Source organism: Chrysoperla carnea, chromosome 4 (genome assembly GCF_905475395.1).
Source record: "Chrysoperla carnea chromosome 4, inChrCarn1.1, whole genome shotgun sequence".
Taxonomy (NCBI): Eukaryota; Metazoa; Arthropoda; class Insecta; order Neuroptera; family Chrysopidae; genus Chrysoperla; species Chrysoperla carnea.
The window spans coordinates 10,655,072-10,678,881 of NC_058340.1; the positions used below are offsets into that span (position 1 = coordinate 10,655,072).

The 23,810-nt window shown below is 29.2% G+C and overlaps 4 protein-coding genes across 4 annotated transcripts; 1 reads left to right on the top strand and 3 right to left on the bottom strand.

Moving 5' to 3' along the window:
• Positions 1-3,689: 3,689 nt before the first annotated feature.
• Positions 3,690-7,317, bottom strand: LOC123298036 (zinc finger protein 501-like). Its single transcript, XM_044879906.1, has 8 exons — positions 7,121-7,317; positions 6,887-7,047; positions 6,573-6,754; positions 5,581-5,807; positions 5,229-5,342; positions 4,629-4,788; positions 4,425-4,554; positions 3,690-4,057 (listed from the first exon to the last, which is right to left on the bottom strand). The coding sequence occupies exons 1-8, from the start codon at positions 7,264-7,266 to the stop codon at positions 3,699-3,701; spliced, it is 1,479 nt and encodes a 492-aa protein (XP_044735841.1). The 5' UTR covers positions 7,267-7,317; the 3' UTR covers positions 3,690-3,698.
• A 2,316-nt stretch (positions 7,318-9,633) lies between these two features.
• Positions 9,634-10,122, bottom strand: LOC123298548 (U7 snRNA-associated Sm-like protein LSm10). Its single transcript, XM_044880580.1, has one exon. The coding sequence runs from the start codon at positions 10,033-10,035 to the stop codon at positions 9,634-9,636; it is 402 nt and encodes a 133-aa protein (XP_044736515.1). The 5' UTR covers positions 10,036-10,122.
• A 327-nt stretch (positions 10,123-10,449) lies between these two features.
• Positions 10,450-15,328, bottom strand: LOC123297958 (conserved oligomeric Golgi complex subunit 2). Its single transcript, XM_044879799.1, has 7 exons — positions 15,273-15,328; positions 14,975-15,202; positions 14,367-14,688; positions 13,326-13,560; positions 12,266-12,809; positions 11,544-11,932; positions 10,450-10,709 (listed from the first exon to the last, which is right to left on the bottom strand). The coding sequence occupies exons 1-7, from the start codon at positions 15,315-15,317 to the stop codon at positions 10,475-10,477; spliced, it is 1,998 nt and encodes a 665-aa protein (XP_044735734.1). The 5' UTR covers positions 15,318-15,328; the 3' UTR covers positions 10,450-10,474.
• Positions 15,329-16,324: 996 nt separating this feature from the next.
• On the top strand, positions 16,325-22,380 carry LOC123297398 (bromodomain-containing protein 7). The gene is made up of 8 exons (XM_044879046.1): positions 16,325-16,503; positions 16,678-16,973; positions 18,221-18,440; positions 18,777-19,015; positions 19,813-20,404; positions 20,511-20,753; positions 20,990-21,445; positions 22,141-22,380. The coding sequence occupies exons 1-8, from the start codon at positions 16,452-16,454 to the stop codon at positions 22,335-22,337; spliced, it is 2,295 nt and encodes a 764-aa protein (XP_044734981.1). The 5' UTR covers positions 16,325-16,451; the 3' UTR covers positions 22,338-22,380.
• The last annotated feature ends 1,430 nt before the right edge of the window (positions 22,381-23,810 follow it).

Sequence of the window (23,810 nt, forward strand, 5' to 3'; positions counted from 1 at the left end):
AAAATATCTTAAATACAAATTGTGATTTCACGATTAGATTTCAAAACAGACAGGCAAGCAAAAAATAATAATCCGTAGCAGCTTTGAATAAAAATTAAGTTTTTAATTTTTATCAGTGCTGGAAAATATCGAATAGGCATTGAATCCATCATAACTTACAATGATATTCATTGCTGTCACAAATGTTGGTTTCAAAATTGCAAAGACTTTCAAAGAAATTCATCATATTCAATTTTAAACCAAACCTTGATAATGAGCTAACTTATCACCTTGCATAAAAACATTTTAAAATTACAATCATATCATTAACAGATCATTTTAATTGATCAAAACATATGTTATAAAAATTAGCACCAATGCAAATTTTTTTAAAAATATATTTTTAAAATCGTGCATACTATTAATTTGTAATGCAAACTTACACTCAAGATAATTCTCAAATTAATTTTAAATAATAAAATTTTTTTAATTTGATTCGACTCCATGTGCTTATTTAATAATTTCGTTTTAACGATATTTATTAATAAATTAAAAATTAATAAATTTAAAAAATAAAAAATAATTTTTAAAATAAATTCCAATGAAAATGACGATGTTTTATATTAAATATAGCTCACGTTTTGAATACAAATTAGAATGAAAATTTTGTACATGAACTTAAGGGTGGATTATAAGTGTATAATGTTAACATATAGTATATTGGAAAAATCAATAATGGGGATGCAGTATATAAATACCATTTTAGATTTTATTTTAATTTCACGTATTTTCATATTAAAATTGTATTAATTAAACAATTTATTTAATATCACTGTATGATAAAAACAAACATTTTTAATATATTAGTTTTAATGAAATACATTTATATATTTACAAAAATCACACATCACTTTTTTAAATAAAAAATACTGCCCGGTATCAAATATATGAGGGTGGGTTAAGCAGAAAACATTTACAGTACCATGGACTATGGTTATATTCACATATTTTCATATCATTGTTATATTACATCAAAGAAAAAGGATATTTCATTCTTTTAACATAAGTTCATTTCACTTTATTATATTCCTTCCTGTATAATTCTATGCGCCGGCGCTCATCATATGTAATAGACGCGGCGCTTAACGTTGCGACGCTATATTATATTATTATTGTATTTGAAAAAAAAATTATTATTTTTTATTTTTCTTCAAAAAAAGATAATAAATGTATTTCTTTTACATAATTATTTATTTATAAATTAAAATTAATTTTTAATTTTTAATTTATTAATTTAATAATTCAACAATTACAATATTTTATTTTATTTGAAATACTGTAGTCATTAATTATTAATTGTTGGCAATTATCTCTGAATAAAAAACCAAAAGTTATTTAACATTGAATTTAGTAAAAATTTAATGAACTTAATTTAATATAAATAAATTATACAATATTTTTTTCAAATAAAATGATATGATAATAAGCAAATTCCTCAAACTTTTTTCTTATTTAGCCAAATGAATCAACGGTTTTTCCAAAAAACCATGACTAACATGAAACCCATTTATAAAAAGTGGTTCGATAAATCAATTCATATAGTTCAAATCAAAATATTTTGAAATATGATTATAAATTCCTAAAAAATTAATCTAAAAATTCATTCTTACTTTTTTGTAGTAGGTGAGGACGTTCCAAAATGATCCCCCTAAAAAATGTAATTTATGGCCAAACTATTCGAGACTTCGAAATATTTTTGGTTTCTTTATTCAAGTGTTGCAATATTTTTCAATTTAAAAATGGTTCTTTATGGAAAAATTTATAAAATTCGTTTTTCATTTCGATTTATGAATTTTAAATTGACAACTACGAAAGGGTAAGTCGTCTAAAGTTTCTGATTTTAATATAGAAGCTCTTAATCTGCAATATCTCAATCATCATTGTTTTTCAATTTTTATACCATGTATATGAAATATACCAAGGTATACTAAGTTTAGTCCCAATACTATGAATTAATAATAATTTTTACCATTTCCTATCTCCATATAAATTTTTAACTTTAATGTATATTAGACTATTATAATTGTTGCAATTATTAATTTCTTTTTTTACAAGTGATATTTACAAAATATAAACACCTTGACAAATATTTCGCGTACGGAAGCCTAATCTCGCACTTAAAACATAACTAAGAACGCACGAAATCGGTTCATTCTTTTAGGAGCTACGATGCCACAAAAAGGCATGCGATGGATTAAAAATCGAGATCACAATTTCGAGAGCACGTGCAACCCCCCCCCCCTAAAATTTTCGAATTTTTTGAATACGTAATAAAAATGGGCATAATTTATTTACTTCTTTACTATTCTGGACTTCTTTAAACACATATAAAAATGGAAATAACCTATTTACAGCATACTATGTGAAATTTTACATTCGTTAACATCGTATAAAACGTCTTGAAATATGTAACACCACAAAAACAAGTGGTGTCCCTCAATAATTTGTTGATCCTAGGGACGCCTATGTATGTATATATATATATATCAACAACCTCGGAAATGGCTCCAAGGATTTTCATGAAATTTAGTATGCAGGGGCTTTCAAATAGTTTTAATTTTTAGAAAACTTCGTTTAATCCATGTTTTCAGGAAAAACTGAAACATCAACTGCAAAATATGACTCTTCCTGACATCTATTGGCGAGTATATACATTGTACGTGGTTCGCTTTGTATATATTGTATAGTGTGAAGTTCGCGTGGCTTTGTCAGTTTTGGTTGATATATACCTGATGTGACATACGTATATCGTAGATAACGAAACAAAGTAGATTACCGGGACATTCAAATTGGTATTTGTGTGGAGACATTTTAAACGGTTCTTATATGAGTGATAAAATTTGTGTCTCTTTAACCAAAAAAAACACCTAACAAAGCTCAATCATCCAGGTACTTTTATTTAAAGCAGAATTAAAATATCGAACTAAAAGAATTGTGTGCTTTAATAACGCTATTTTTTTAAGATTTTTCTGTAAGTTGACTCTGACATACAACTAGTTGTTTTAGATAATATTATTACCCGACTGAGTTTGATACAACTATAATAATATACTTACCAGTTTTTAGTCTATATACCTACCTGCATGTTACATTTTTATGGAACTGATTAATCTCCAAAATCAAAATTATATTGGTAATAAATAAAGTAAATAATACATAGTAATGCAAACAAAATTGGGCTAAAATTGTAGTTATTATAAATATATTCGCTGTTCATTAATATGTATCAAAAAGTACCATTTTGGCAATTTTGATAAACAAAGTATGTATAATTCTACTAAATTTGGGCCATACTTTTCAAATTTGTGATTAAAATTCACCTAGCTCTAATAGGTTTTAAGAAAGTGTAATCCTGGTCCCAGAATTGAAAAGAAAAATAATATGCTCCTGTAGAAAAATATAAATAAAGGGAAAGAAGTAAAAAAAGGAGGCAATCGGGGAAAAAGAAAAGCCAAGAATAAAATACAATAAAAGCCAGTTTTAAAAAGCTTAACAGATAGAAACTTTTCTTGAACTTTCGCCCGAAAGAAGTTATAAGAATTTACTACGTCAATAATTAAACCAAGAGTTTGTAACAAATTTAACTATTTTTATTTTCATTTGTAAAAACAAATCAATTTTAACAATATTATGTAAAAATAACATGGCATTATTTAAGATCAGGCAATAATCACTTCATGTTCATTCTCAGTATGTGCCTTTAATAAATGAATACTTGAAAAACGTTTCCAACATGCTGGGCATTCGTGCTGTTTCAAGTTGCTATCAGCATGTTGACGCATATGTTGTGTCAAACTGTAACTTTGACGACATGCATACGAACAATGTTTACATTTGAAAGGCTTTTCACCAGTATGAATTTGTATATGCGATCGTAATGTTGTTTTATGTTTAAAAGCTCGTTTACAATGTGGACATGGAAATGGCCTTTCATCACTGTGCGTTCTTTTATGTTCAACTAAATGACTAGATTGTATAAATGTTTGACCACATTCAGTGCATAGATATGGTTTTTCACCTGAAACAAAATCAACTTTTTAACAATTCGTGTGTTATTCGAATGTAAATATACTATACCATGTTCAAATTTAAGAGAGGCACTGCGTCTAAGGATTACTACTTCAATAAAAAAAGGGGTGGCAATAGGCCATCTGCTTGTTAAGGGTGAAACTAAAGAGTGTAACACAAGGCTGCAATAAAAAAAGATACAATACCTCTTAACATCCAAATGACCCGTTGGTTTCCTTTTTTAATGAAAACAAATTCACCCAGTTTCTCTAACCAAATAAAACGAATTATACGAGCCGATAATCGAGCGAATATTGGATTATTGATTAATACGATATTTTTTGCTTGTTAGATTTAAAATCTTTATAACTTTTTACCTGTATGTTTTCGCATATGAAGCCGTAATTCAGCAGGTCTACAAAATCGTTGTTCACAAATAGAACATTGCTCCGGGCGTCCAGTATGCAATTTCATATGGGTATTTAAAACACTAGATTGAGCAAACCCCTAAAATATTACAAATGTTATCATTATACTTGCAATCACATACAACATAATTATTACAAATAAAATCTACTTACTTTTCCACATATATGACAGACATGAGGTTTCTCCCCTGTATGTGTTCGAACATGGACATCTAATTGAGCTCTGGTACAAAATCGTTTTTTACAAAAATTACATGAATATGGTGTATCACCAGTATGCAATCTCATATGTAATCGTAATTTTGGATGAGAACTGAAAAATATTCGACAGCTTTTACTTATTTTCAAATTATTCATAAATAATCAAAAAAGTGAAAAATATTTTTGCTGAAAACTTGAATAAGCCTTTGTTCTAAAATTTTTTTATTGCTTCAAAAGACGTTCGTTATCGAGACAAAACATCGTGTAAAATCAATTTTTTCATAACATCAATACCACGAAAATATGAAAGATTTAAATGTATAAATAGAAAGAAGGGAAAATAACACTTGGTGACGTAACTTGCAATTGCCATAGAGACTACATGTCGAAAGTTGTTTTGCAAGAATAAGATAGAATCGATTTTAATTTTGATTTTTGTTTTGTTTTTGTTCGCTCGTTTAGTGGAAAACCGCCATAACCAACAATAACAAATTCATATTAGTATTTTTGAATTAATTTGGACATTTGGGCATCTGCTTCCAGCTAACTTACCTAAATCTCTTATCGCACACTTGACAAACCGAGCCTTTATTTAAACATTCATTTTCGTTATCAACGACACTTGCAATGTTTTTTGGACCAGTTTGAATATTTTCAGTTCCCCAACTACAAATAAATAAAATTTAATTTCCCATTTTTTTCATAAAACTATAATTAATGGATTAAAAATGTTGTTTGAAAAAAATGAGATTAGGTTTTTTACGGTACTCTTAGGGACTATAAAATCTTCGTTCTTAATGAAGTATAGATATAAAATCCGTAGTTACACAAAATTTTCCGCCAAAACACTGTTTAAACATCGAATAGTGACTTTTAAAAATTTTATGTTTGAAAATTAAATTACATTTTATCTTCTAAATTTTCTAAATTCGATTCTTCATTTTCAATATTAAAATCTTCATCTTCAATGTTTGGTAAATCTTTTTCGTCTTGAATATCATCTACTGGATCTATTGTTTCATTTTTTAATAAATTCACTGATTTTGCGTTGTTGTCTTGATTTTCACCATGACTAGTTTCTAGAATATGTTGGGCTAAATATTTTAGCTTTGTAAAATTTAAATCACATAACTAAAAAAAAAGGTTCCATTTAAACAATGTCGTGTTTTTACGAGAAAAACATGTTGTCTATGAGTGCGAGCTAGAAACATTTTTCATAAGAATTAGTGATGTGACGAATATTCGCATTCGCATTCACGAACGATGCGAATATGTTTTGCTAATGTTTTTGACAAACTGCATTCTACATTTTCGGCATCATAAATTGCAAAATAAGTCCAAACTTTGCTAAACTTTGCTAAAAAATTATATATATTAAGTTAATACATTTACACAAAATTACGAGCGCTTCATTAGAAAGTTAACATTCGCGCATATTGGAGTTAAACATTCGCATTTGCCATTCGCGAAAGTAAAAAATTACAGCCTTCGCCCCATCACTAATAGGAATAATGAAAACAAGTTCATTTAAATGTTTAAAAATAAAAAAATCTGAAATTCAAAAAGCCAAATTTTGAACCGTAGGGCCTAGTAGTTCAAAGACAAAAACTATTCTTTTGTTTGAATTAATTTTTTCAGAAACTATAGATTTGCCAGTTTTATACAATCAGTCGACGAACGGCCATGGCGGTCAATGATATACGATTTTGGAACGCATAGTTAGCAGTCGCACGAAGGTATTAACAATATCTCACTTTGGCTCCCGTACAATAGCTCGTATTCTACCGTTTATAGTAGCCAGATTCGTGAGTGCGTGCCTATTATATCGTGGCCCTTACTTGCCAAATCTATATTTCTGAGGTTTACCTTAAGCTTACGATTATAAACTGTACCCACCTTGCATTTATATCGGGCATGTCTCTTAGAATGTGATGCTAAAGCACCTTTTTGAGTAAATCTTTTTAAACATATATCACATTGATAAGGCTTTTCACCAGTATGAACTCGCATATGTATACGTAAATGTCTCGCTGATACAAACCCTTTATTACAATTATCACATTTATGAGGGCGTTCGCCTGAAATAAATAACCAAGTGTTATGTGATATGGTTTCCGCTATATCTAGATGTAAATCGATCTCGCATTTAGATCGAATCTAGACTCTCTCGAACGAAAATTAGTTTTAAAAAATGGGCATAATATTCAAACCTGAGTGACTACGAATATGTTCAGTCAAATGGCCTTGATGGCGAAAACTTTTATCACAAAATGTACACTTAAATGCTCTATCACATTCATGCGATTTTTTATGTTCTTCTAGATTAACAACTTCTATATAACAAGTGGAACACCATCGATTTTTCATTTCTCTAAAAAAAAAAAAAAAAAACAATATTTAACCTTTTATATTTCTTTAACAGAGAAAATATCCTATAAATTTACTTATGAATGTGTGCAATATGCAAACTCAATCCACGACGATTTAACGCTAAATACCCACAAAGATGACATTTAACCAATTTAGTCTTATTTTTTATTTTAGTGTCTTGTAAAGCTTTTGTTACAGTGTCTGAATCATATATTTCCATTGTATTGCGTTTTTGTACTATGTTTGAAAAATTTCTATTTGTATTTTTTCCAGTCTTTTTTCTCTTACCTTTTTTCAAGTTTCTAAAAAATAAACATTTTACAATGCCTACCATAAATAATTAAAGTGAAAGAAATAAAAAATTAAAACTACTTCTAAGATATCTACATACATAAATAAAAACGTAATCCGCTTCGTTTCTGAGCAGGCATTAATTCTAGAGAAGATAAAAAGAGTTGCCTTTTTTCTTTGTAATAGTTCAATGATTATTTTAAGTTATTTTTTAAGTCCACAACAGAAGTATTCAAATTTTAAAAAATTCGATGTAAAAAAATAATGAGCAAAGTACAAAACTTAGAATTTTTTCAAAATAAAATATATTTTGTGATCAGTTTTAATAATCAAAAAAGTACTCTTGTGATTTTTTTCTCTAGGTGCTTAGTTTTCAAAATAAAAATTCTCGAAAAATTAAAAATGCAATATTCGATTTTAAGAAAAATGTGTTATTTTTTCAATCGGAAGTTCGCTTAGCTAACGTAGCTCCTGCGCTAAGATTTTTTTAAATAAATATTTGTTAGAAAGCGTTAATAAGAAAACTTCTCACATTAATTCATAATCTGGATCGCTATCCAAACTATTTGGTGGCGGTTCATAGTCAGAATCTGATTTTTCATAAGATAAAGCTGATACTTCGCCAGGTTTCTTGTCTTCAGAATCAGTGTTTTCAAAATATTCAATATTTGAATTTTCTTGAAAATAAATTTCTGAGGAGTCATCTTGAACATCATTTTCATTTTTAATGGTATGAAATGCCGTTATACTCTAAAAATATTTTCAAAAACAAATTATAATTGCAATTCCTAGTATTAAATCTCAAAACAAATGAAGTAATAATAAGTATATTACACAGCTAGGGAGAAAAAGTAAAGAATGTCTCAGATCTCATTTTCATTGTCACCCAAGGCGAAATCGAGGGTGACAAACATGAAATTTAAGATATTCTTTACTTGCTTGAAAAGTGCAACTTGAAAAGTGGCAACTTCGTTTTGCACAGTGGGTAGAAAGTTGACATTTTCGGCATGGGATAACGGAATATGATCATCATGTCGCTTAGTTGAGAGCTCTCAAACTTTCTGTTCGTGTGATGTATACAATTGTTTATTTTCGGCCGAAAGTACGTACTTTCTGCGTCCCAACAGGAGCACTGCGTCACGAAAAAACATCAAGCTGCGCGTCACTTTTGCTCTCGGCCTACAAATGTTCAGAAGTATAATTTTCCACTCAAAATATATCCACTAAAATGAAATAATGGCTGTTGCTTTATTTTCAACAAGAATTTCAATTTTCTGAATAATAATTTTTAATTTGCAAAACTGAAAACGATAATTAAGGAAACCCTACTTATAGCATCAAAGGTAGGTACTTCGGAACGAAAAACTTCTTAATAATTTCGACTTATTTTGCAGGGTGATTTATGATACAAATCCAGAATTAGTTAATTCATGCAATTTTCAGCCCATTACAGTGCACGCGTGGTATCAATTTCAGAAATAATAAATATCTCAAAAACAGAGGAATTGAAAATTAAAAAATGAAAATCTCGTAATTTGACAAAAAATTATGGGACATGATTAGTAATAAATATTATTTATTTAAGTACATTATAATTCCGAAGTGTTTCTTCAGACTTGATTGCCTGTTGCCGAAAATTATATGCATTACAAAGTCGTTCTTCACAATTACTGCAAATTGCAGTAGGAAAACCTTCATCGCCAGGTATCTAAAAAAAAAGATGCAACCACCTTTAATTTTGAAATAAAAATCTAAAATTTTACTTTGTTTACAACATAAAAATTCAAAAAGCGCCTTATACCTGAAGTGATGTGCATATTTCCAATACACATGACATTTCTACTTCTATTTCATCAATTAATAGTTTTGTATCAAGAAATGTTTTTAAATCTGTATTTTCTGATAAACAAGTACGACATATTTTATCAAATGAAGGCAATACTTCAACCTTCATGTCCATAATATTATCCTAACTGATGCAAAATTATTAAAATAATTTAATAAAAAATTAAACGTCCATACTTCGATCACTTGTAAACTAGATATGTACAGGATGTCAGATAAACGATAAAATTTATTTAGAGTGAGACATACAATTTGAAATCGACGCAAAACTAAGTATGTTTCATCTTCGTCAATCAAATTTATCTTATTATTATGTTACTTTTTTTAAACCTAAGGTAATGTTATGTAATCAATTAAGTGACAGAAGGAAAGAGATAAAATAGGCTTGTGATTAAAACAACATTTGAAAAAAAATTTAATATTAATTAAATTAAATACAAATATTTATAAGTTACTTATGTCGTAAATTCTGGACAGTTTCGCGATGTTTTTGTAGCGCCCTTATTTTTCGATTAGTAACTTTTGTATTTTCTCTTGGCATGCGATAAGTTAACTGCTTCAATAACGATTCTAATTGCTCATTTACATTTATATCTTCAGGTAAATGCACATATCGAATATTTCTGGCATGTATAAAAAATTCTTCAAAATAAGTTTGTTGTCCTAAGGTATCGATAAGAATTGCGTCCTCCATTGTAACATTTGAAAAACCATCAACATGAATTATTCTTCCATCAACAGCAAGATCATTGCGTAAATCAATTAAAATGTATTTTTTTTCTAAAGATTTTACTAACCCTGATAAATTATTAAAAAAGTAAAAACGTTCACGTTTAGAACCGCGGTTAGCCATGTCTTGTTTATGGTTATTATTGTTTTCAAAACAATAATAACCATGAACATGAATACGTTTGCTTATCTATGAGCTGACAGATGGAAAACATTGCAATTTTATACACTAGGGAGAATGTAAAAAACAGGGAATTCTGTATGCCAAAATAAAATGTCTCATTAAAGATTAAAACAAACAAAAAAAATATTGTAGAATACGATAAGGTATTATAGAAATTGGACTGGGAGGTCTGGCATACGATATGGTCACAGACGCACATTAAATATAGACTGATAACCTCCAATACCATAAATAACATGCCTTTAGAGTTTAGACTAGACTATACACTGGGGTCTTAAAAGTATAGAAATAAATAAAGAAATTCATTACAAGTTTTTTTAAACTATATTAAATAAAATTTGCAGTAAATATAAATAAACATGATTTGTAATTTTTAAATTTAATTCGTATCTTTGACTAAATTAATTAATGGACTTAAATTAACATTGCTTGAATTTTTTCTAACTTCTTCACAGAAATATTTCACATCTAATTGTAATTGAATTCGAATTTTCTGATCATCACCAACAATACCAGAATCTGAAGTTTGAGACTGTCGTACCTTTTTTAAACGTCGCAATGAGTCTTCAGTTTTTCGCACTTGCGTTAAGATTTCATCCACTACATTTACATATCTAAACAGTAAAAAGAAAATATTTGAATACAAAATTAAATTTTTTTAAAAATTATTTCATCAATATTTATTATAATTAGTTTATTTTTACTGCATGTACCACAATTCAGTATGCCCCAGTATGCCCTCCATGATTTATATTAATTGGAACATATAATTGATTCATAAATAACGGGTTTTCCAATAAGAGGTTTGAATTTGGACAGTTGTCACTATTGAAACTATCATCTTTCGACATTTGACAAGTAAAAACTACACCATTACTGAAAATGGAACGATAAACGCTTCAACAACGCACTTAAATTGTTAAAATTCACTACAAAACTTTTTATGGTCAAAATTGTAAAATATTGATGTGGGCGACGTTTATTTTCAACAAGACGGCGCTACATGCCACACAAGCAACGAAACCATCGCAATTTTGCAAGAAAAGTTTCCTGGCCACCGAAATCTTGTGATTTAACACTTCGATTCAAGACCTTAAAGATTCGTGAAGTTATCGAGGACATACAGCGCAAATGTGCGAATTACTCATGGAAAATTTTATGAAAAGGATACGGTGCTGCAATCGTAGCCATTGCGGCCATTTGGCTGATATCGTTTTCCATTATTAATGGCATATTATAAACATCCTCTCAAAAAATACTCGTTTTTTTAAATATCAAAATGGAACCTCTTATTGGGAAACTCTGTATATGAATTGCAGGTTTTTTTTGCTAAAATACTATTGTATGACTGAATTTTGAATCTTGTTATCACGAAAATTTTTCCCAGGCTAATTCACAGGCTATTTTCTAAACTATTATCAATGATATAAAACTAAAAAATAACTTACTCATTTGTAATTTTTTCATAAATATTTGTCAAAATTAATTCAAATGTTGGCTTGTGAAATAAATTTTGATAATTTTTTACAAATGTTTGAGGTGTTTCAAGTACTTTATAAACATATGGTGCTGGTTCTGTAGGTACACTTCGATTAGTTTTACGATATAAACGTGGAATATTTGAAACTTGTTTTAATGCGAATATACTTTGTGCACTTAAGCATGTACTGATTATTGTTTCAACTTCAGCAAGTTTCTTTAATAACATTCCACTACATGATTCTAAATTTTGTGTTACAATGTTTAATATTGGTTCTGGAAAAATCGTTTTATTAATATCGTTGATTTTCATAGATAATAATTTGATATCATATTGAAGATACGTTAGGAACTTCATCTGAAACAAATATTTTTAATAAACCCTAATGGAAAAAATATTTGAAGAAAAAATAAGTTTTAGAACCTCTGAAAAAGTCTTAGAAACTCTGAATAAAAGTCTTAGGAACTCTGAATAAAAGTCTTAGGAACTCTGAATTTCTCAAAGTTTTTCTAATGTCTAATTCAGAGTTAATTACTGTTGAAAGCTGCACTGCGAAAAACCGTATTTCATGACCTTTGAACCCGTATAAAGTTTATATATATCTAGACCTGGGAACGTATATGTAATCGTTAAAAAAGTTTCGAATAGATAGTTTTTACACAATTTTAATTATAAAAAATTTGTTTATACCTTTTCTTCAAAAGCTGATGAATCATCTTCAATCTTAATATTGGTATATAAAGTCAGTTGAGAAGTCACCCATGTATTATATCTAGAAATTATTTGTAAAACTAATTTCCAAAACTTATGTACTATTTGTGGAATGTAAATATCTGGTTCTAAACAACGATTAATACTTCGTAATGCACTCGATGTTGCTAGTAGCTTAAAATTATTATCCGTACTTTTTTCAGTATACATTTTTGTTAAATTATCCTCAACTAAAATTCTTTCATATGGTAAAACAATATCATTAAAGCAAATTTGAAAGTATACTGGTAAGTTCCAACGTTTCATATGAACTTCATACGAGGTATGTTGAAAAATTGTTTCATTATTTGTTGCCCATTTATTATTTAAGGTGGTAAAAAAGTTCATGGTTTGTATAAAACGGTTTTGAAATACTGATGGATTGCCAGGTGCAAATATAGAACTTAAATTGATTCGAAGTTTTTCTTCAATATCAACCCACACGCTGTTTATGAAAAAATTATATCCTTCTATTCCATTATTGCTAGATAGAGAAAAAAAGGCTTTTAGAAAAGGTTAACAAAATTTTATAATAGAGATAATAGGGGGGGGTCGAGATAAACTTCCAAAATTGAAACAATTCCGGGGAGGATTTTCGATATGGTTGCATATCGAAACATGGGTAGGTAGATAGCGATTGTAAAAATTTCGACATCCTGCCTTCAATCAGATGGGGGACCCAAAAATTATAAATTTCATGAAGAATTTCATATCAAAACAAGAAAAAACTCGGTAAATTAAAAAAAAAAAAGTGGAGATATATACTTCTTTTTTCGTAAACATATGAGCCGTTTATTATGAAAGTGGTGTATAGTGTTTTTTTTTTTTTTTTTGTGACCCTATCTGGACGAAATCTTGCATCTGCACCTGACTTAAATCACTTTCAAAATAAACGATACATATAATCGTCAAACATTCGGGTTCAATATTATTCATCAAAACAAGAATTGTACACATTTTGTCATTAAAAATCTCTATTGTAATAAACTAATCAAATTACCTATCTGATGTTAAATTTAATATTAATTCCAACTCATCCGATACAAATTTCGAAATACTTTCATATAATTTTACCAATCCCTTTTGAGTGAATGCTTTTTCATTAATCAGATCATTTAATTTTGGTGAGACGATTTTCTGACGAATAAGTTGTTCCGTATCTTTTTGATTGCGTAAAAATACACCAATTTGTAAAATACGAAGAATTTCCTCTGAATTTTTTTTCGTAAATGCATCTTTAAAAAATTCATAAAATATTTATTATTAAAATGAGTTCTAAACTTTTAATTACAACACAAATACAATAATGAAATTTTGGATATCTCGTTTAGATTTCCAAATAATGATAATATAGGTTTTCGAATTTTATTACGTTTGCAAATTTTTATATTTTACTTCAAAATTCGATACTATTTTGTGGTTTGTAATTTGATACATAGTATATAGTCCGCGGAGCAGCACCCTTTTTAATCCTCGGAACAAAAAAGGGGTGTTATAAGTTTGACCGCTATGTGTGCGTGTCTTTCTGTTTGTCTGTGGCATCGTAACGCTCCAACGGATGAACCGATTTTGATTGTTTTTGTTTCGTTTGAAAGATAATTTAATAGAGAGTGTTCTTATTTCAAGAGCGAGTTAAGGATTCCGTACCCGGAAGAACTAAAAAATAGGCAATGATCTTTAAAATCGGTTCAGTTCAGAGAAATTTGTCGGGGTTTTTTAAATTCTGTAAATTTTACATGTTGTTAAATGATCAACGCATACTTGAAACTTCATGAGTAGCTTCCTTTTGGCAAGTTTACCAATCTTTCTCTGCGACTTTTTTTCGAAAGTGCTGCGTTTTCAAATGTACATGATCGAAATATGCTGAATACATGAGTTTTTCTTTCTTGATTAATACATACTTAGTTTTAATGAATTTACAAGATAATTTCATAAGAAATTCGAATCATATTTTGTTCGACAAAAATAAACAAAAACCAACCGGAATTGTTTTTTATTTTATATTATTCTAATTAAGCAAATAAACATGAAAACTATTTACCTAAAAACGATTCCGTATAATTTTTATAAACTAAACGTTTAACATTAACAATGTCCTTATTTTCAATATCAGTTAAAAGATTTTGATCACATTGTTCTAAATGTGTCTCTTGCAAAAGGTATTGATCAACAGCCCGTAATAAAATATCACTCTGTAATGGCTTCGAATAAGACTCCGATTCTAAAATCCTTTTAACTCGTTCACAGCACAACATTGCTTGTATTAAATTTACATAATTGCGTTTTTCAATGTGAATATTTTTCTTACTATCCAATAAGCTTTTTACAGTTTTTAAATTGTATTCAATAATACGCAGCACAGACTGAAATAAAAACGAAATTTACTAAAACTTTCTAAGACAAACAGATACAAAAACCAATGATGTAAATATGGTCAATCACGCTTATGGGCAAATATGTTAATACATAATCGTTAATCCAGTTTATCCCAGATTGGACTAGTTGATACATTTTGCGAATAATTTTATATGCTTGGCATCCATTGTCAAATAGCGGGATCATGGAATTCGGATTATCAGCTATTAAAATAACGTTAAAAAATATTCTATCACAGGCTTTTGTATTAACTCTATAGTAAACTAGGTATACCATAACTTCTTCTTTCAGTTGCTCTAACGATGAACGTAAATTATCAATTTTATCGTCAAGACCATTTAAACTACTTGACAAACTTAATATTGTATCTGATTCAGAATTAACAATATCAATCATACGTGATTCTAAAGATTTTAAATGTAAACTTAAAGCGTCTCTTAATCCTTCCAAAGTGTATGTTCCACTATAGTTTTGTAAAAAAGCATCGACGGAGAAGTCATCCTAAATAAATAATAAAATCGTAAATAAATACAGTCTTTCAAATACAAATTCTTTGATTATTAAATCTTACTTGGAGAAATTCGTCATGAAATGAATTTTTCGACGGCAAATGCATATTTCAAAATTTGACACTTCAAAAATGTTGATATATTTTGAAAAGAGGTGAGTTGTCCGAGGCTTACGTTACAGAATGTGCCAAACACAAACATATTTCGTATGCTTTGAAGGATCTAAAAAATAGCATATGTCTAAAAATGTCTAAAAATAGCATATTTTGCTTCCTCATCAGGCAAGATTATTAATAATTATATTTTTGGTATACCCACTTTTTAATTATTTTTATTTATTACTTGCAAGTATTTTATCAATTGTTAATTTTTTCTTTACGATTTTCGCCACATAATTATTTTGTTAATTATATGAAGCTCCAAATGATTGATATAAAATTTGGATAACAAAGAGAAAAACTACCTACAAAATTTCTTGAGAGAAATCATTTTCAAAATATCGAATAAAATAAAACAACAATTATACATGGTGGTGCAGAAAAATCAAATGTTTTCTTATCGGAAATGATTCGATCGGCACACCATTCATTCTTTAAAATGACAACTGAAAAAGAAATGCTTTAAGTTAAGAAATGTATTGCAACAGATCATACTCTTCTTCTGTTTTTAAAGGCCGAGCACTTCTCGCTCAAAAACCTCTTTTTGTTTAGTTATTGAAATAAATACCACGATACTCGAAATAAAATTGTATATTAAGAAATTCTATTTAAAAAATACAATTAAAAAACATACAACGGACTTACATGTCGCTAAATATCGATATTTCGATTGCAACGCAATCATCGTTTTATTTCAATAACTATGTCTCAACTCGAAGTCAACAAGAATTCATCCTTATACTCTTTTTGTTTGTTTTATGCTCCACCCTGTATTAATGAAAACATACGAGATGTTGTTACACAACGTTTTTTATATATAGTATTTTCTGTATTGATTTGCAGTTGATTTAACTTGTAAAAAAAGATAACACTAACTTCAAATTAAAACATTCATATAGTCTGTCTCTTTTTTCCATGCGTAATTTACGAAATTACGAGAGTTGTTTTAAAACAGTTAATTTTATATTTGGAAATTTAGCGGCTTGTGTTTTAAAATATAAATAAAAATGTTAAAATTATAAATTAAGAAAAAGATTTAATAATTCGAAATTATAAAATTTAGTGTTTTAATAAGTAATAACCATGATGAAAAAGCATAAGAAACATAAAAGCGACAAAAAGGAACGCTATGAAGGTTAGGAAATCAAATTGTATATATACTATCTATGTGTAGTTAGCAATAAAAACTCAATTACTAATTTTTACCAACTTATTTTTATCAGAAACAGCGCAAGGATGTTTCACTCTTAGTGAATTCTAGTGTTTTTTTTGTAAATCAATTGAAAAATAATTTGATTATTATTTTAAGGTCAATCGAACGATAAACAACCGGCATTGAAATTAATACTTAAAGTTGGTGGTAGTAATTCAACCCCTGAACATTCCAACGATTCTCCGTGTCATTTACCAGCACCATCAGTTGCATCCTCATTATACAGCGTGTCGGGAACATTAGACGATGAAAGCCGTCAATCTGCGGCAAGTAGCTTGTTTCCAACCCCGGATGGCGGAGTTCATTTTGAAAAACATAAGAAAGCTAAAAAGAAGAAAAAGAAAAAGGATCGCAGCAAAGATCGTGAAAAGAAGCATAAGCACCACCACAAAGTAAGTTTTTTACTATTTCAAATCTTGAAAGTTTTTAAACAAATATGTCTATATTTATAATTAATACGTACCTAAATGTCTGTGACCATCAGTAACTGAGTTATGTTAGAAATGGACAATGGTGAATATATACATTAAAATATGCGCTGTCTACAACTCATTTCACTGAGTTTTTTTCGAATGGAAAGACATTGAAGTACCCTTAGAAGTTTAGATTAAAAAATAGTAGGGATTCGTTAGTAATATATCAACTATCTCAAGTATTTAAAATCCGCCGATTCCAAGAGAGTTAGAGTTAGTATGGATCCTGGCAGATTTTCAAAATCATTTTGCCATGCTAGAACCGGTAGCTTAGAATAGAGCCACAATAACAGTTTCAAATTGGGTTTCAGCCTGTGTTAAATAAATAGAAGGATAATAATCATAGTAACCATAGTTCCCCAGAACTGTCCACTGCTGTTTTCAAGATTTAAGCCTTCTTAAGACTCCTATATTGACTGCTTGACGCATTAGTGATTTTCCCAATATTACTCACCATCTACCATTGTTCACCGGAAAACAGATAAATTTTTTAAACTTAAATTTAACCTTCATAGAGTGCTTTAGCGCCCAGCTTTTCGAATAAAAGTCAGTGGAATAAGTTGTAGATAGCACATTGTTTATTCCGCCGGGAAGTGAAACACTTCAATCACCTTTTTCCAACTTTTTTATGAAAATCTGTATGTAATATTTATTTGCCCTTTATTCACCGTGTGTATAAAGTCTTAAAAACTGAAAAAAACATTACTTTAAAAAAAAAACCTGTCTAATATTTTAAAAATAACTTTAAATTAAATCAAAGTTGGATCCTAAACTTCACACGTTAGAGTGAGGCCATGCAATGGTATTAAATTTAAGATAATTGCTCCTTTCTGAGAAAGGGTGTAATAAGGGCGCCTTTGAAATTTTAAAAGTGATTTTTTAGAGAGTTAATTTGAACAATTTTAGTTCTTTGAAGTTCCCCGCATTTTTTTTCGTATTTAGTACATTTTCGGAAATTTTTTTCAAAGTTTTTCTGCCCAAATAAGACTCGCCACAGCGACCACACGAGCTTCAATCGTGGTATACCTCATAAATCAAAAAGCAAGATTCAATGAACATCGTACCGAATTTCTTTGCTCTGTGCCATAATGTAAAATGGTGGCTATATTTATTTGAGGCTTTAACCATTTGTACTGTTGAATCAAAGAATCTGTTTTTTTTTTTAGGAAAAAAGACGTAGAAGAGATGAATCAAGTCAAGATGATATTTCCATAGGAGAAGATTCATTGATCGAATCACCCATGTTAAAACGTATTGGTGAATTAACAACACCAGTTGGAGGAATGCTACCTTCTCGAATTGCAACTAATAATTTGTTACGCACAGCCATGCAAAATACATTTAATGCTGAACATTTTGCTTCAGATAATTCACAAAACATTGAAGGTTTGAATATTTTTTAAATACTTGTAAAAAATTTATGATGGTTTTTTAATTTAAAATGTAATGCACCTTTTCCTGAGATAAGTATGATTAATTGAAACTAGATGGCAGCATCTTTAGGGGAGTATAAGTAGAATTAAGGACATATTCTTAAGGGACTGACTTCAAAAATACTTCATGTGTAAACTCCGTTCTAAATATGCTGTTGCTGTTGTGGACATTAAAAATTGCTTGCATCACTAACGCTTATCTAGTGAACGATTTTTGAGAATTTCAGGAAAATGGTTAATGTAATTTGCTTAATATGTCTGCTTTTAATAAAAATAACATTTATTTTAGCTCGATCACCAAGATCATGTGTGCTACGGCAACGTGAATTAGACAAGAAACCGCTTAGTAAACTTTTAGATTATTTGGTAAAAACACTTGAGAAACGTGATCTTCAACAATTTTTTGCTTGGCCTGTAACTGATTTAATTGCACCTGGTTATTCGCATATTATAACTCGTCCTATGGATTTTAGTACGATGAAACATAAAATCTCAGAGAATCAATATAATAATTTACAAGAATTTATTGTGAGTCTAATTTTTTTAGTGCGATTTTAGTACAAGCTAAATACGGTCCATTTCAAAACAAAACTCGCTTTTACGTATCAACTTCTAAGCAGATATTATAAAAATTTCCACCATTTTTGGAAATTTCAGTGTTTTTAAACACATTTTCTAAAAATTAAGGAAAAAATGTATACATATAAAATGCTTTGTCCTGAATGACTGATTAATTGACTCACTGACTGACTGACGGATCAGCCTTAACCGCTGATCGTAGACCTAAAACTTGGAAGATGTGTTCTTTGTATGACGTAGGCCTCTGAAAAGAAATGATTTTCCGAAATTCTACCCGTAAAAGGGTAAAACAAGGGATGAAAGTTTGTATGAAAATTAGTCATTTTTGAGTCCACTACTTATCCGATTTTAAAAATTATTTTATCTATAAAATGCTACATTGTCGACGAATAACATGGGCTGTATTTTATTTAAAAGGATTAAGGTTTCGCACAAAAACTTAAAACCAATTAAATGCCGAACAAAAGGGAAATTAAATGAGGGTAAAGGAAGAGAAGGCTATAATGCAACCCAACCCAACACTAAAAATCTGTGTTGTTCTGAAAATTTTTAGCGATTAAAAATTTTGCATATATACTCGAAAATAGAAGCTTATTTTTGCAGAGTCAATTTTCAGTACAAATTTATTGAATATTACTATCGTCAAATAATTGTATGAACCAAATGAACCGTATTTATAGCTAGGTACTATTAGCATATAGCACTTTTTGTGAAATAAATATTTTTAAAAAATTCTCAATTTTTAGAGCGATTTTAAATTAATGTGTAATAATGCTATGGAATATAACCATGTGGACACGATTTATTATAAAGCAGCAAAAAAATTACTTCATGTAGGCACAAAATTTTTACAACCAGAAAAAATACGAACATTAAGGCACATTTTACCATTTATGTCAGAAATACCTAAAGATGAATTAGGATTTGAAGTTAGTACTGTAATTGATGAAATTAAAACTGAACAAACAATGGACATTGAAGAAAGTTTAATACCAAATGTAATTCCGACGACAAATGCTTTAGATGCAGCATCGATTGATATTAAACCAAAATTAAAAGCAATGAATTTCCCATTAACCAAATTTGAAGCAATTGCTGATGATTTATCACCTGAAGAAATTTTAAAGCAAGCTCAAAAAGCAGCAAAATTAGCAAAGCAAAAATTATCTACAAAAGTAATTGAACCTAAAATGGGATTTTTACGTCAAAAGAAAGATGGCACCACTACGTTAAATATATTGGTTGGCGGTGACGGAGTAATTGATGGTACAAATGAAAAACCAATTTCACTAGGAGCTCTAACTGGAAAATTAGCTTGTGGAACCGGTCAATTACAAGGTAAAATTTTTACTAATAAAAATCAAGATTTGCTGCGTTATCTGACTGTCCTTTGAGATTAATTAGAAGAAAATAGGTATAGTGACGTCATGTTTATAATTTTTAGGATTTAAGGAAGATCGGCGTAATATTGTAAAATCAAATAAACCATTGTACTATGGTGCTTTTGGATCATATGCACCAAGTTTTGATTCTACTTTTGCAAATTTAAGTAAAGAGGAAAGTGAATTAGTTCTTCAAACCTATGGCGATGAGAATGCTGTCCAGTATGCTGAAAGTATTTTAGACTTTACGAAGGATTGTGATTATACATTACAAATGGTGGATAGCTTATTGGATATACTCACAGGTACTTTCTTTCTAACTCCTTTTTAATTTAGAATTCCAGAAATGTTTTTTTAAACTTAATTGATACTAATAGTTAGATGTTGAAAAAATTTTTACTACAATTAATTTGCTAAGCCCACTTTATTTTAAATTATATTGACACTTGTTTCGGGTTTTAATCCATTTTCGAAATGTGTACCTTGTATCACAGAAACAGCTCTTATACAATAGTTATTAAAGTTTTATTTGAAATTACAGGAGGAGAGCATAGTAAAACTAAAAAAATTCTGGACGAACGAAAACGTTTACGTGAAGAAGAAGAAACAATTAGGAAATTATTAGAAGGTCGTATTGCTCAAAACAATGACAAGAATTCTACAGATGAAAAAATTGATTTAAATAAGTTGAAGACGTTATCATCACTAGGAATTGATGTTACGTTCTTAGATAATTTCGAACAACAAATTAAAATTGATGAGGAACAAAAATTACTGCAAGAACGATTAGAAACAACATCACAATTACTTGAAAAATTGCAACAGGTTCAAAATGATCGGTTATCAATGCAACCACCATCACATTTATCAAATATTGCTCCACCGACTGAAAGTGAAATTATATTAGCTGATAAAATAACAGAAAATTTGACAGATATGGCTAAAAAGATTACACCAGGTGATTTAGTGTCACTAACAGCTGTCAGAAAAGCAATGGGTAAGTAAAAATATCACTCCAAAGTTTGTAACAAAATAAAAATGGCATAATTTAATGTAAAAAGTGAAATTTTCAAAATCTCCGAAAAATGCGGTTTTTTCCTTGTAGCTCTCTCTAAATTGAATCGATTTTCTTAAAAAAATGGCTAAGAACAGTCTTCATTAAATTACTTTTCAAACAAACAAACAAATCAAAATCGGTCAATCGGCTTAGAAGCAACGATGCCACAAACAGACTGACAGACACACATAGAGGTCAAACTTATAACACTCCTCTTTTTGTCGGGGGTTAAAAAGACTGAAACTTAGTCCCATATATTTTAAGGAAAAATTTTTAGACAAAAGTTTTCAAGGGCAATAAAGGTCATTCGTCTGTGTTAATAACTTTTAAGTCCAGGTAAATTTTCAAGATAATTGGAAGATCAACGTCAAATGACCTCGAATGTCTTCTATTACCTTTGACAATTTGTGGAGAACTAGGTCCAATCTGATATCTGAACATGATGCCCCCATCAAACTCCCCAACCTTGAAGTTATTTTGTGTATTTTATAATATACTAAAATGGTCCACCCTGTATAATTAGAAGAGTATCGTAGAAAATAAGAAAAATTCAAAGAATTTGTTTTATGTCAAATTACACAGATTATTAATGACAAAGTTTATTTTATTGCCTCTAATATAAAAATTGTGTGTAGGTATTTTACCTCCCGAATCAAAGGATCCTGCTATGGATGTGACACCAGCATTGAGTGGAAATACTACTGATGTGCCTGTTGGGGATTTAGAAAGTGAATTACGTGAATTTTTAGAAAATGCCGGTCCTACTTTATCACCACATTCAGCTCATTTACATGATGCTGACAACACAATTGAAGATATTCTTATGGATTAAATAAAAATAAATATGACATATATGCTTTATTTGTATTATACTGGTCGTCAATATTGTAATTTTATCATAATTTTAGTAGATTATATTTTTATGTATTTTTAATTTAATTAATTGAATATAAGAGCTAAATATAGCATAGTGAATGTTCTTAAAAAATCATTTCAAACATCTCCGTATTGTAAGGCATGGTTGTCTGGGGGTAATAGTTCTTTGCGATACTAGTGGGATTACAGCATTATTAATGTACGCCTGCGAAATATGCACTACGAGTGTGTAGCTCGAGTTGGACAATCACAAAAGCACGTTTAAAATGCGTTATCACACGTATATCATACAAAACTTTATTTGCGCCTTTAAAACGTGAAAATAAACGATAATTATTATTTAAAATTTGCTATGGCTTATTGAGAAAAATAGAAAATTAAAAAAGTTACGATGGTAACTGATTTCATTATCGTCTTAGTACGGTAATTAATTCATTATCACACTAGGGTGGTAATGAACTATTTTTCCTACGCATACTGAGTGAGAAAAGTACTTCTTTTCTCGCGGGCGTAGATAAAATATGGTAAGCTTTTAACCGAATGTACATCAACTCTTTAACAAGGGTTATAATATTTTAACAAAAAATACATTTTATTCATAAAGTTTATAAATATAATACAGAATTAAAAGAACAAACGCAATGCTGAAAAATTTATACATAAACATTAATCTGAAAAAAGAAGAAACTTTCATTATAATTTAAATAAGTATGGTTCAAGAGCCACTGACAACAGGAACTGTCCCTAATATTTTTCGCACTAGATCAAGAGGCTTTTGTCCAAAATTTGAAAAAGTTGCTCATGTCAGCTGAAGTTGCTCATTTAGAAGATCTTGATTATTGTGCAGCAGTTATTCAAATCTTCTTTCGAGTACATAATGGAATGAGTGAATAAACATCCTAGAAGGATTCAATGGAATCGACACGGTTAATTATAATATCTAGATTGGGATTACACAAGTGGCAATGATCTTTTTTCCCGCAATGACCATTATATTTATGCGAATGAAGATTCGCTATAATATCATCCCATTGAGATAGTGAATCTGTATTGCTATCTCGACAATATTATCAACGTTAAAGGTATGCTTTTCAAAACTCCAAAGTACCTTCTTTATTACACATCTAAAACACGACAAAAAACCAGTAATGTTACCATAAGCCGTAGATATTTGTAAATCAATGCCTGATTTAAGATTTACAACGTCATTTAATGTTTAATTAGAAAATCTTTCAGGACAAACACGTTGATCATCCGTAAAAATTTTAACTGGTTTGGCCACGTAGACGGAAGTCATTTAGGCAACATAACATGGTTGGAATTATAATGGAATTCGAGTGGTAAAAATTAAAAGGTAAATAAAAGTTTTATATATCAAATGTTTGAAACATAATATACAAAAATGTTTTGCCGTTGGCTCTTGTGGCAA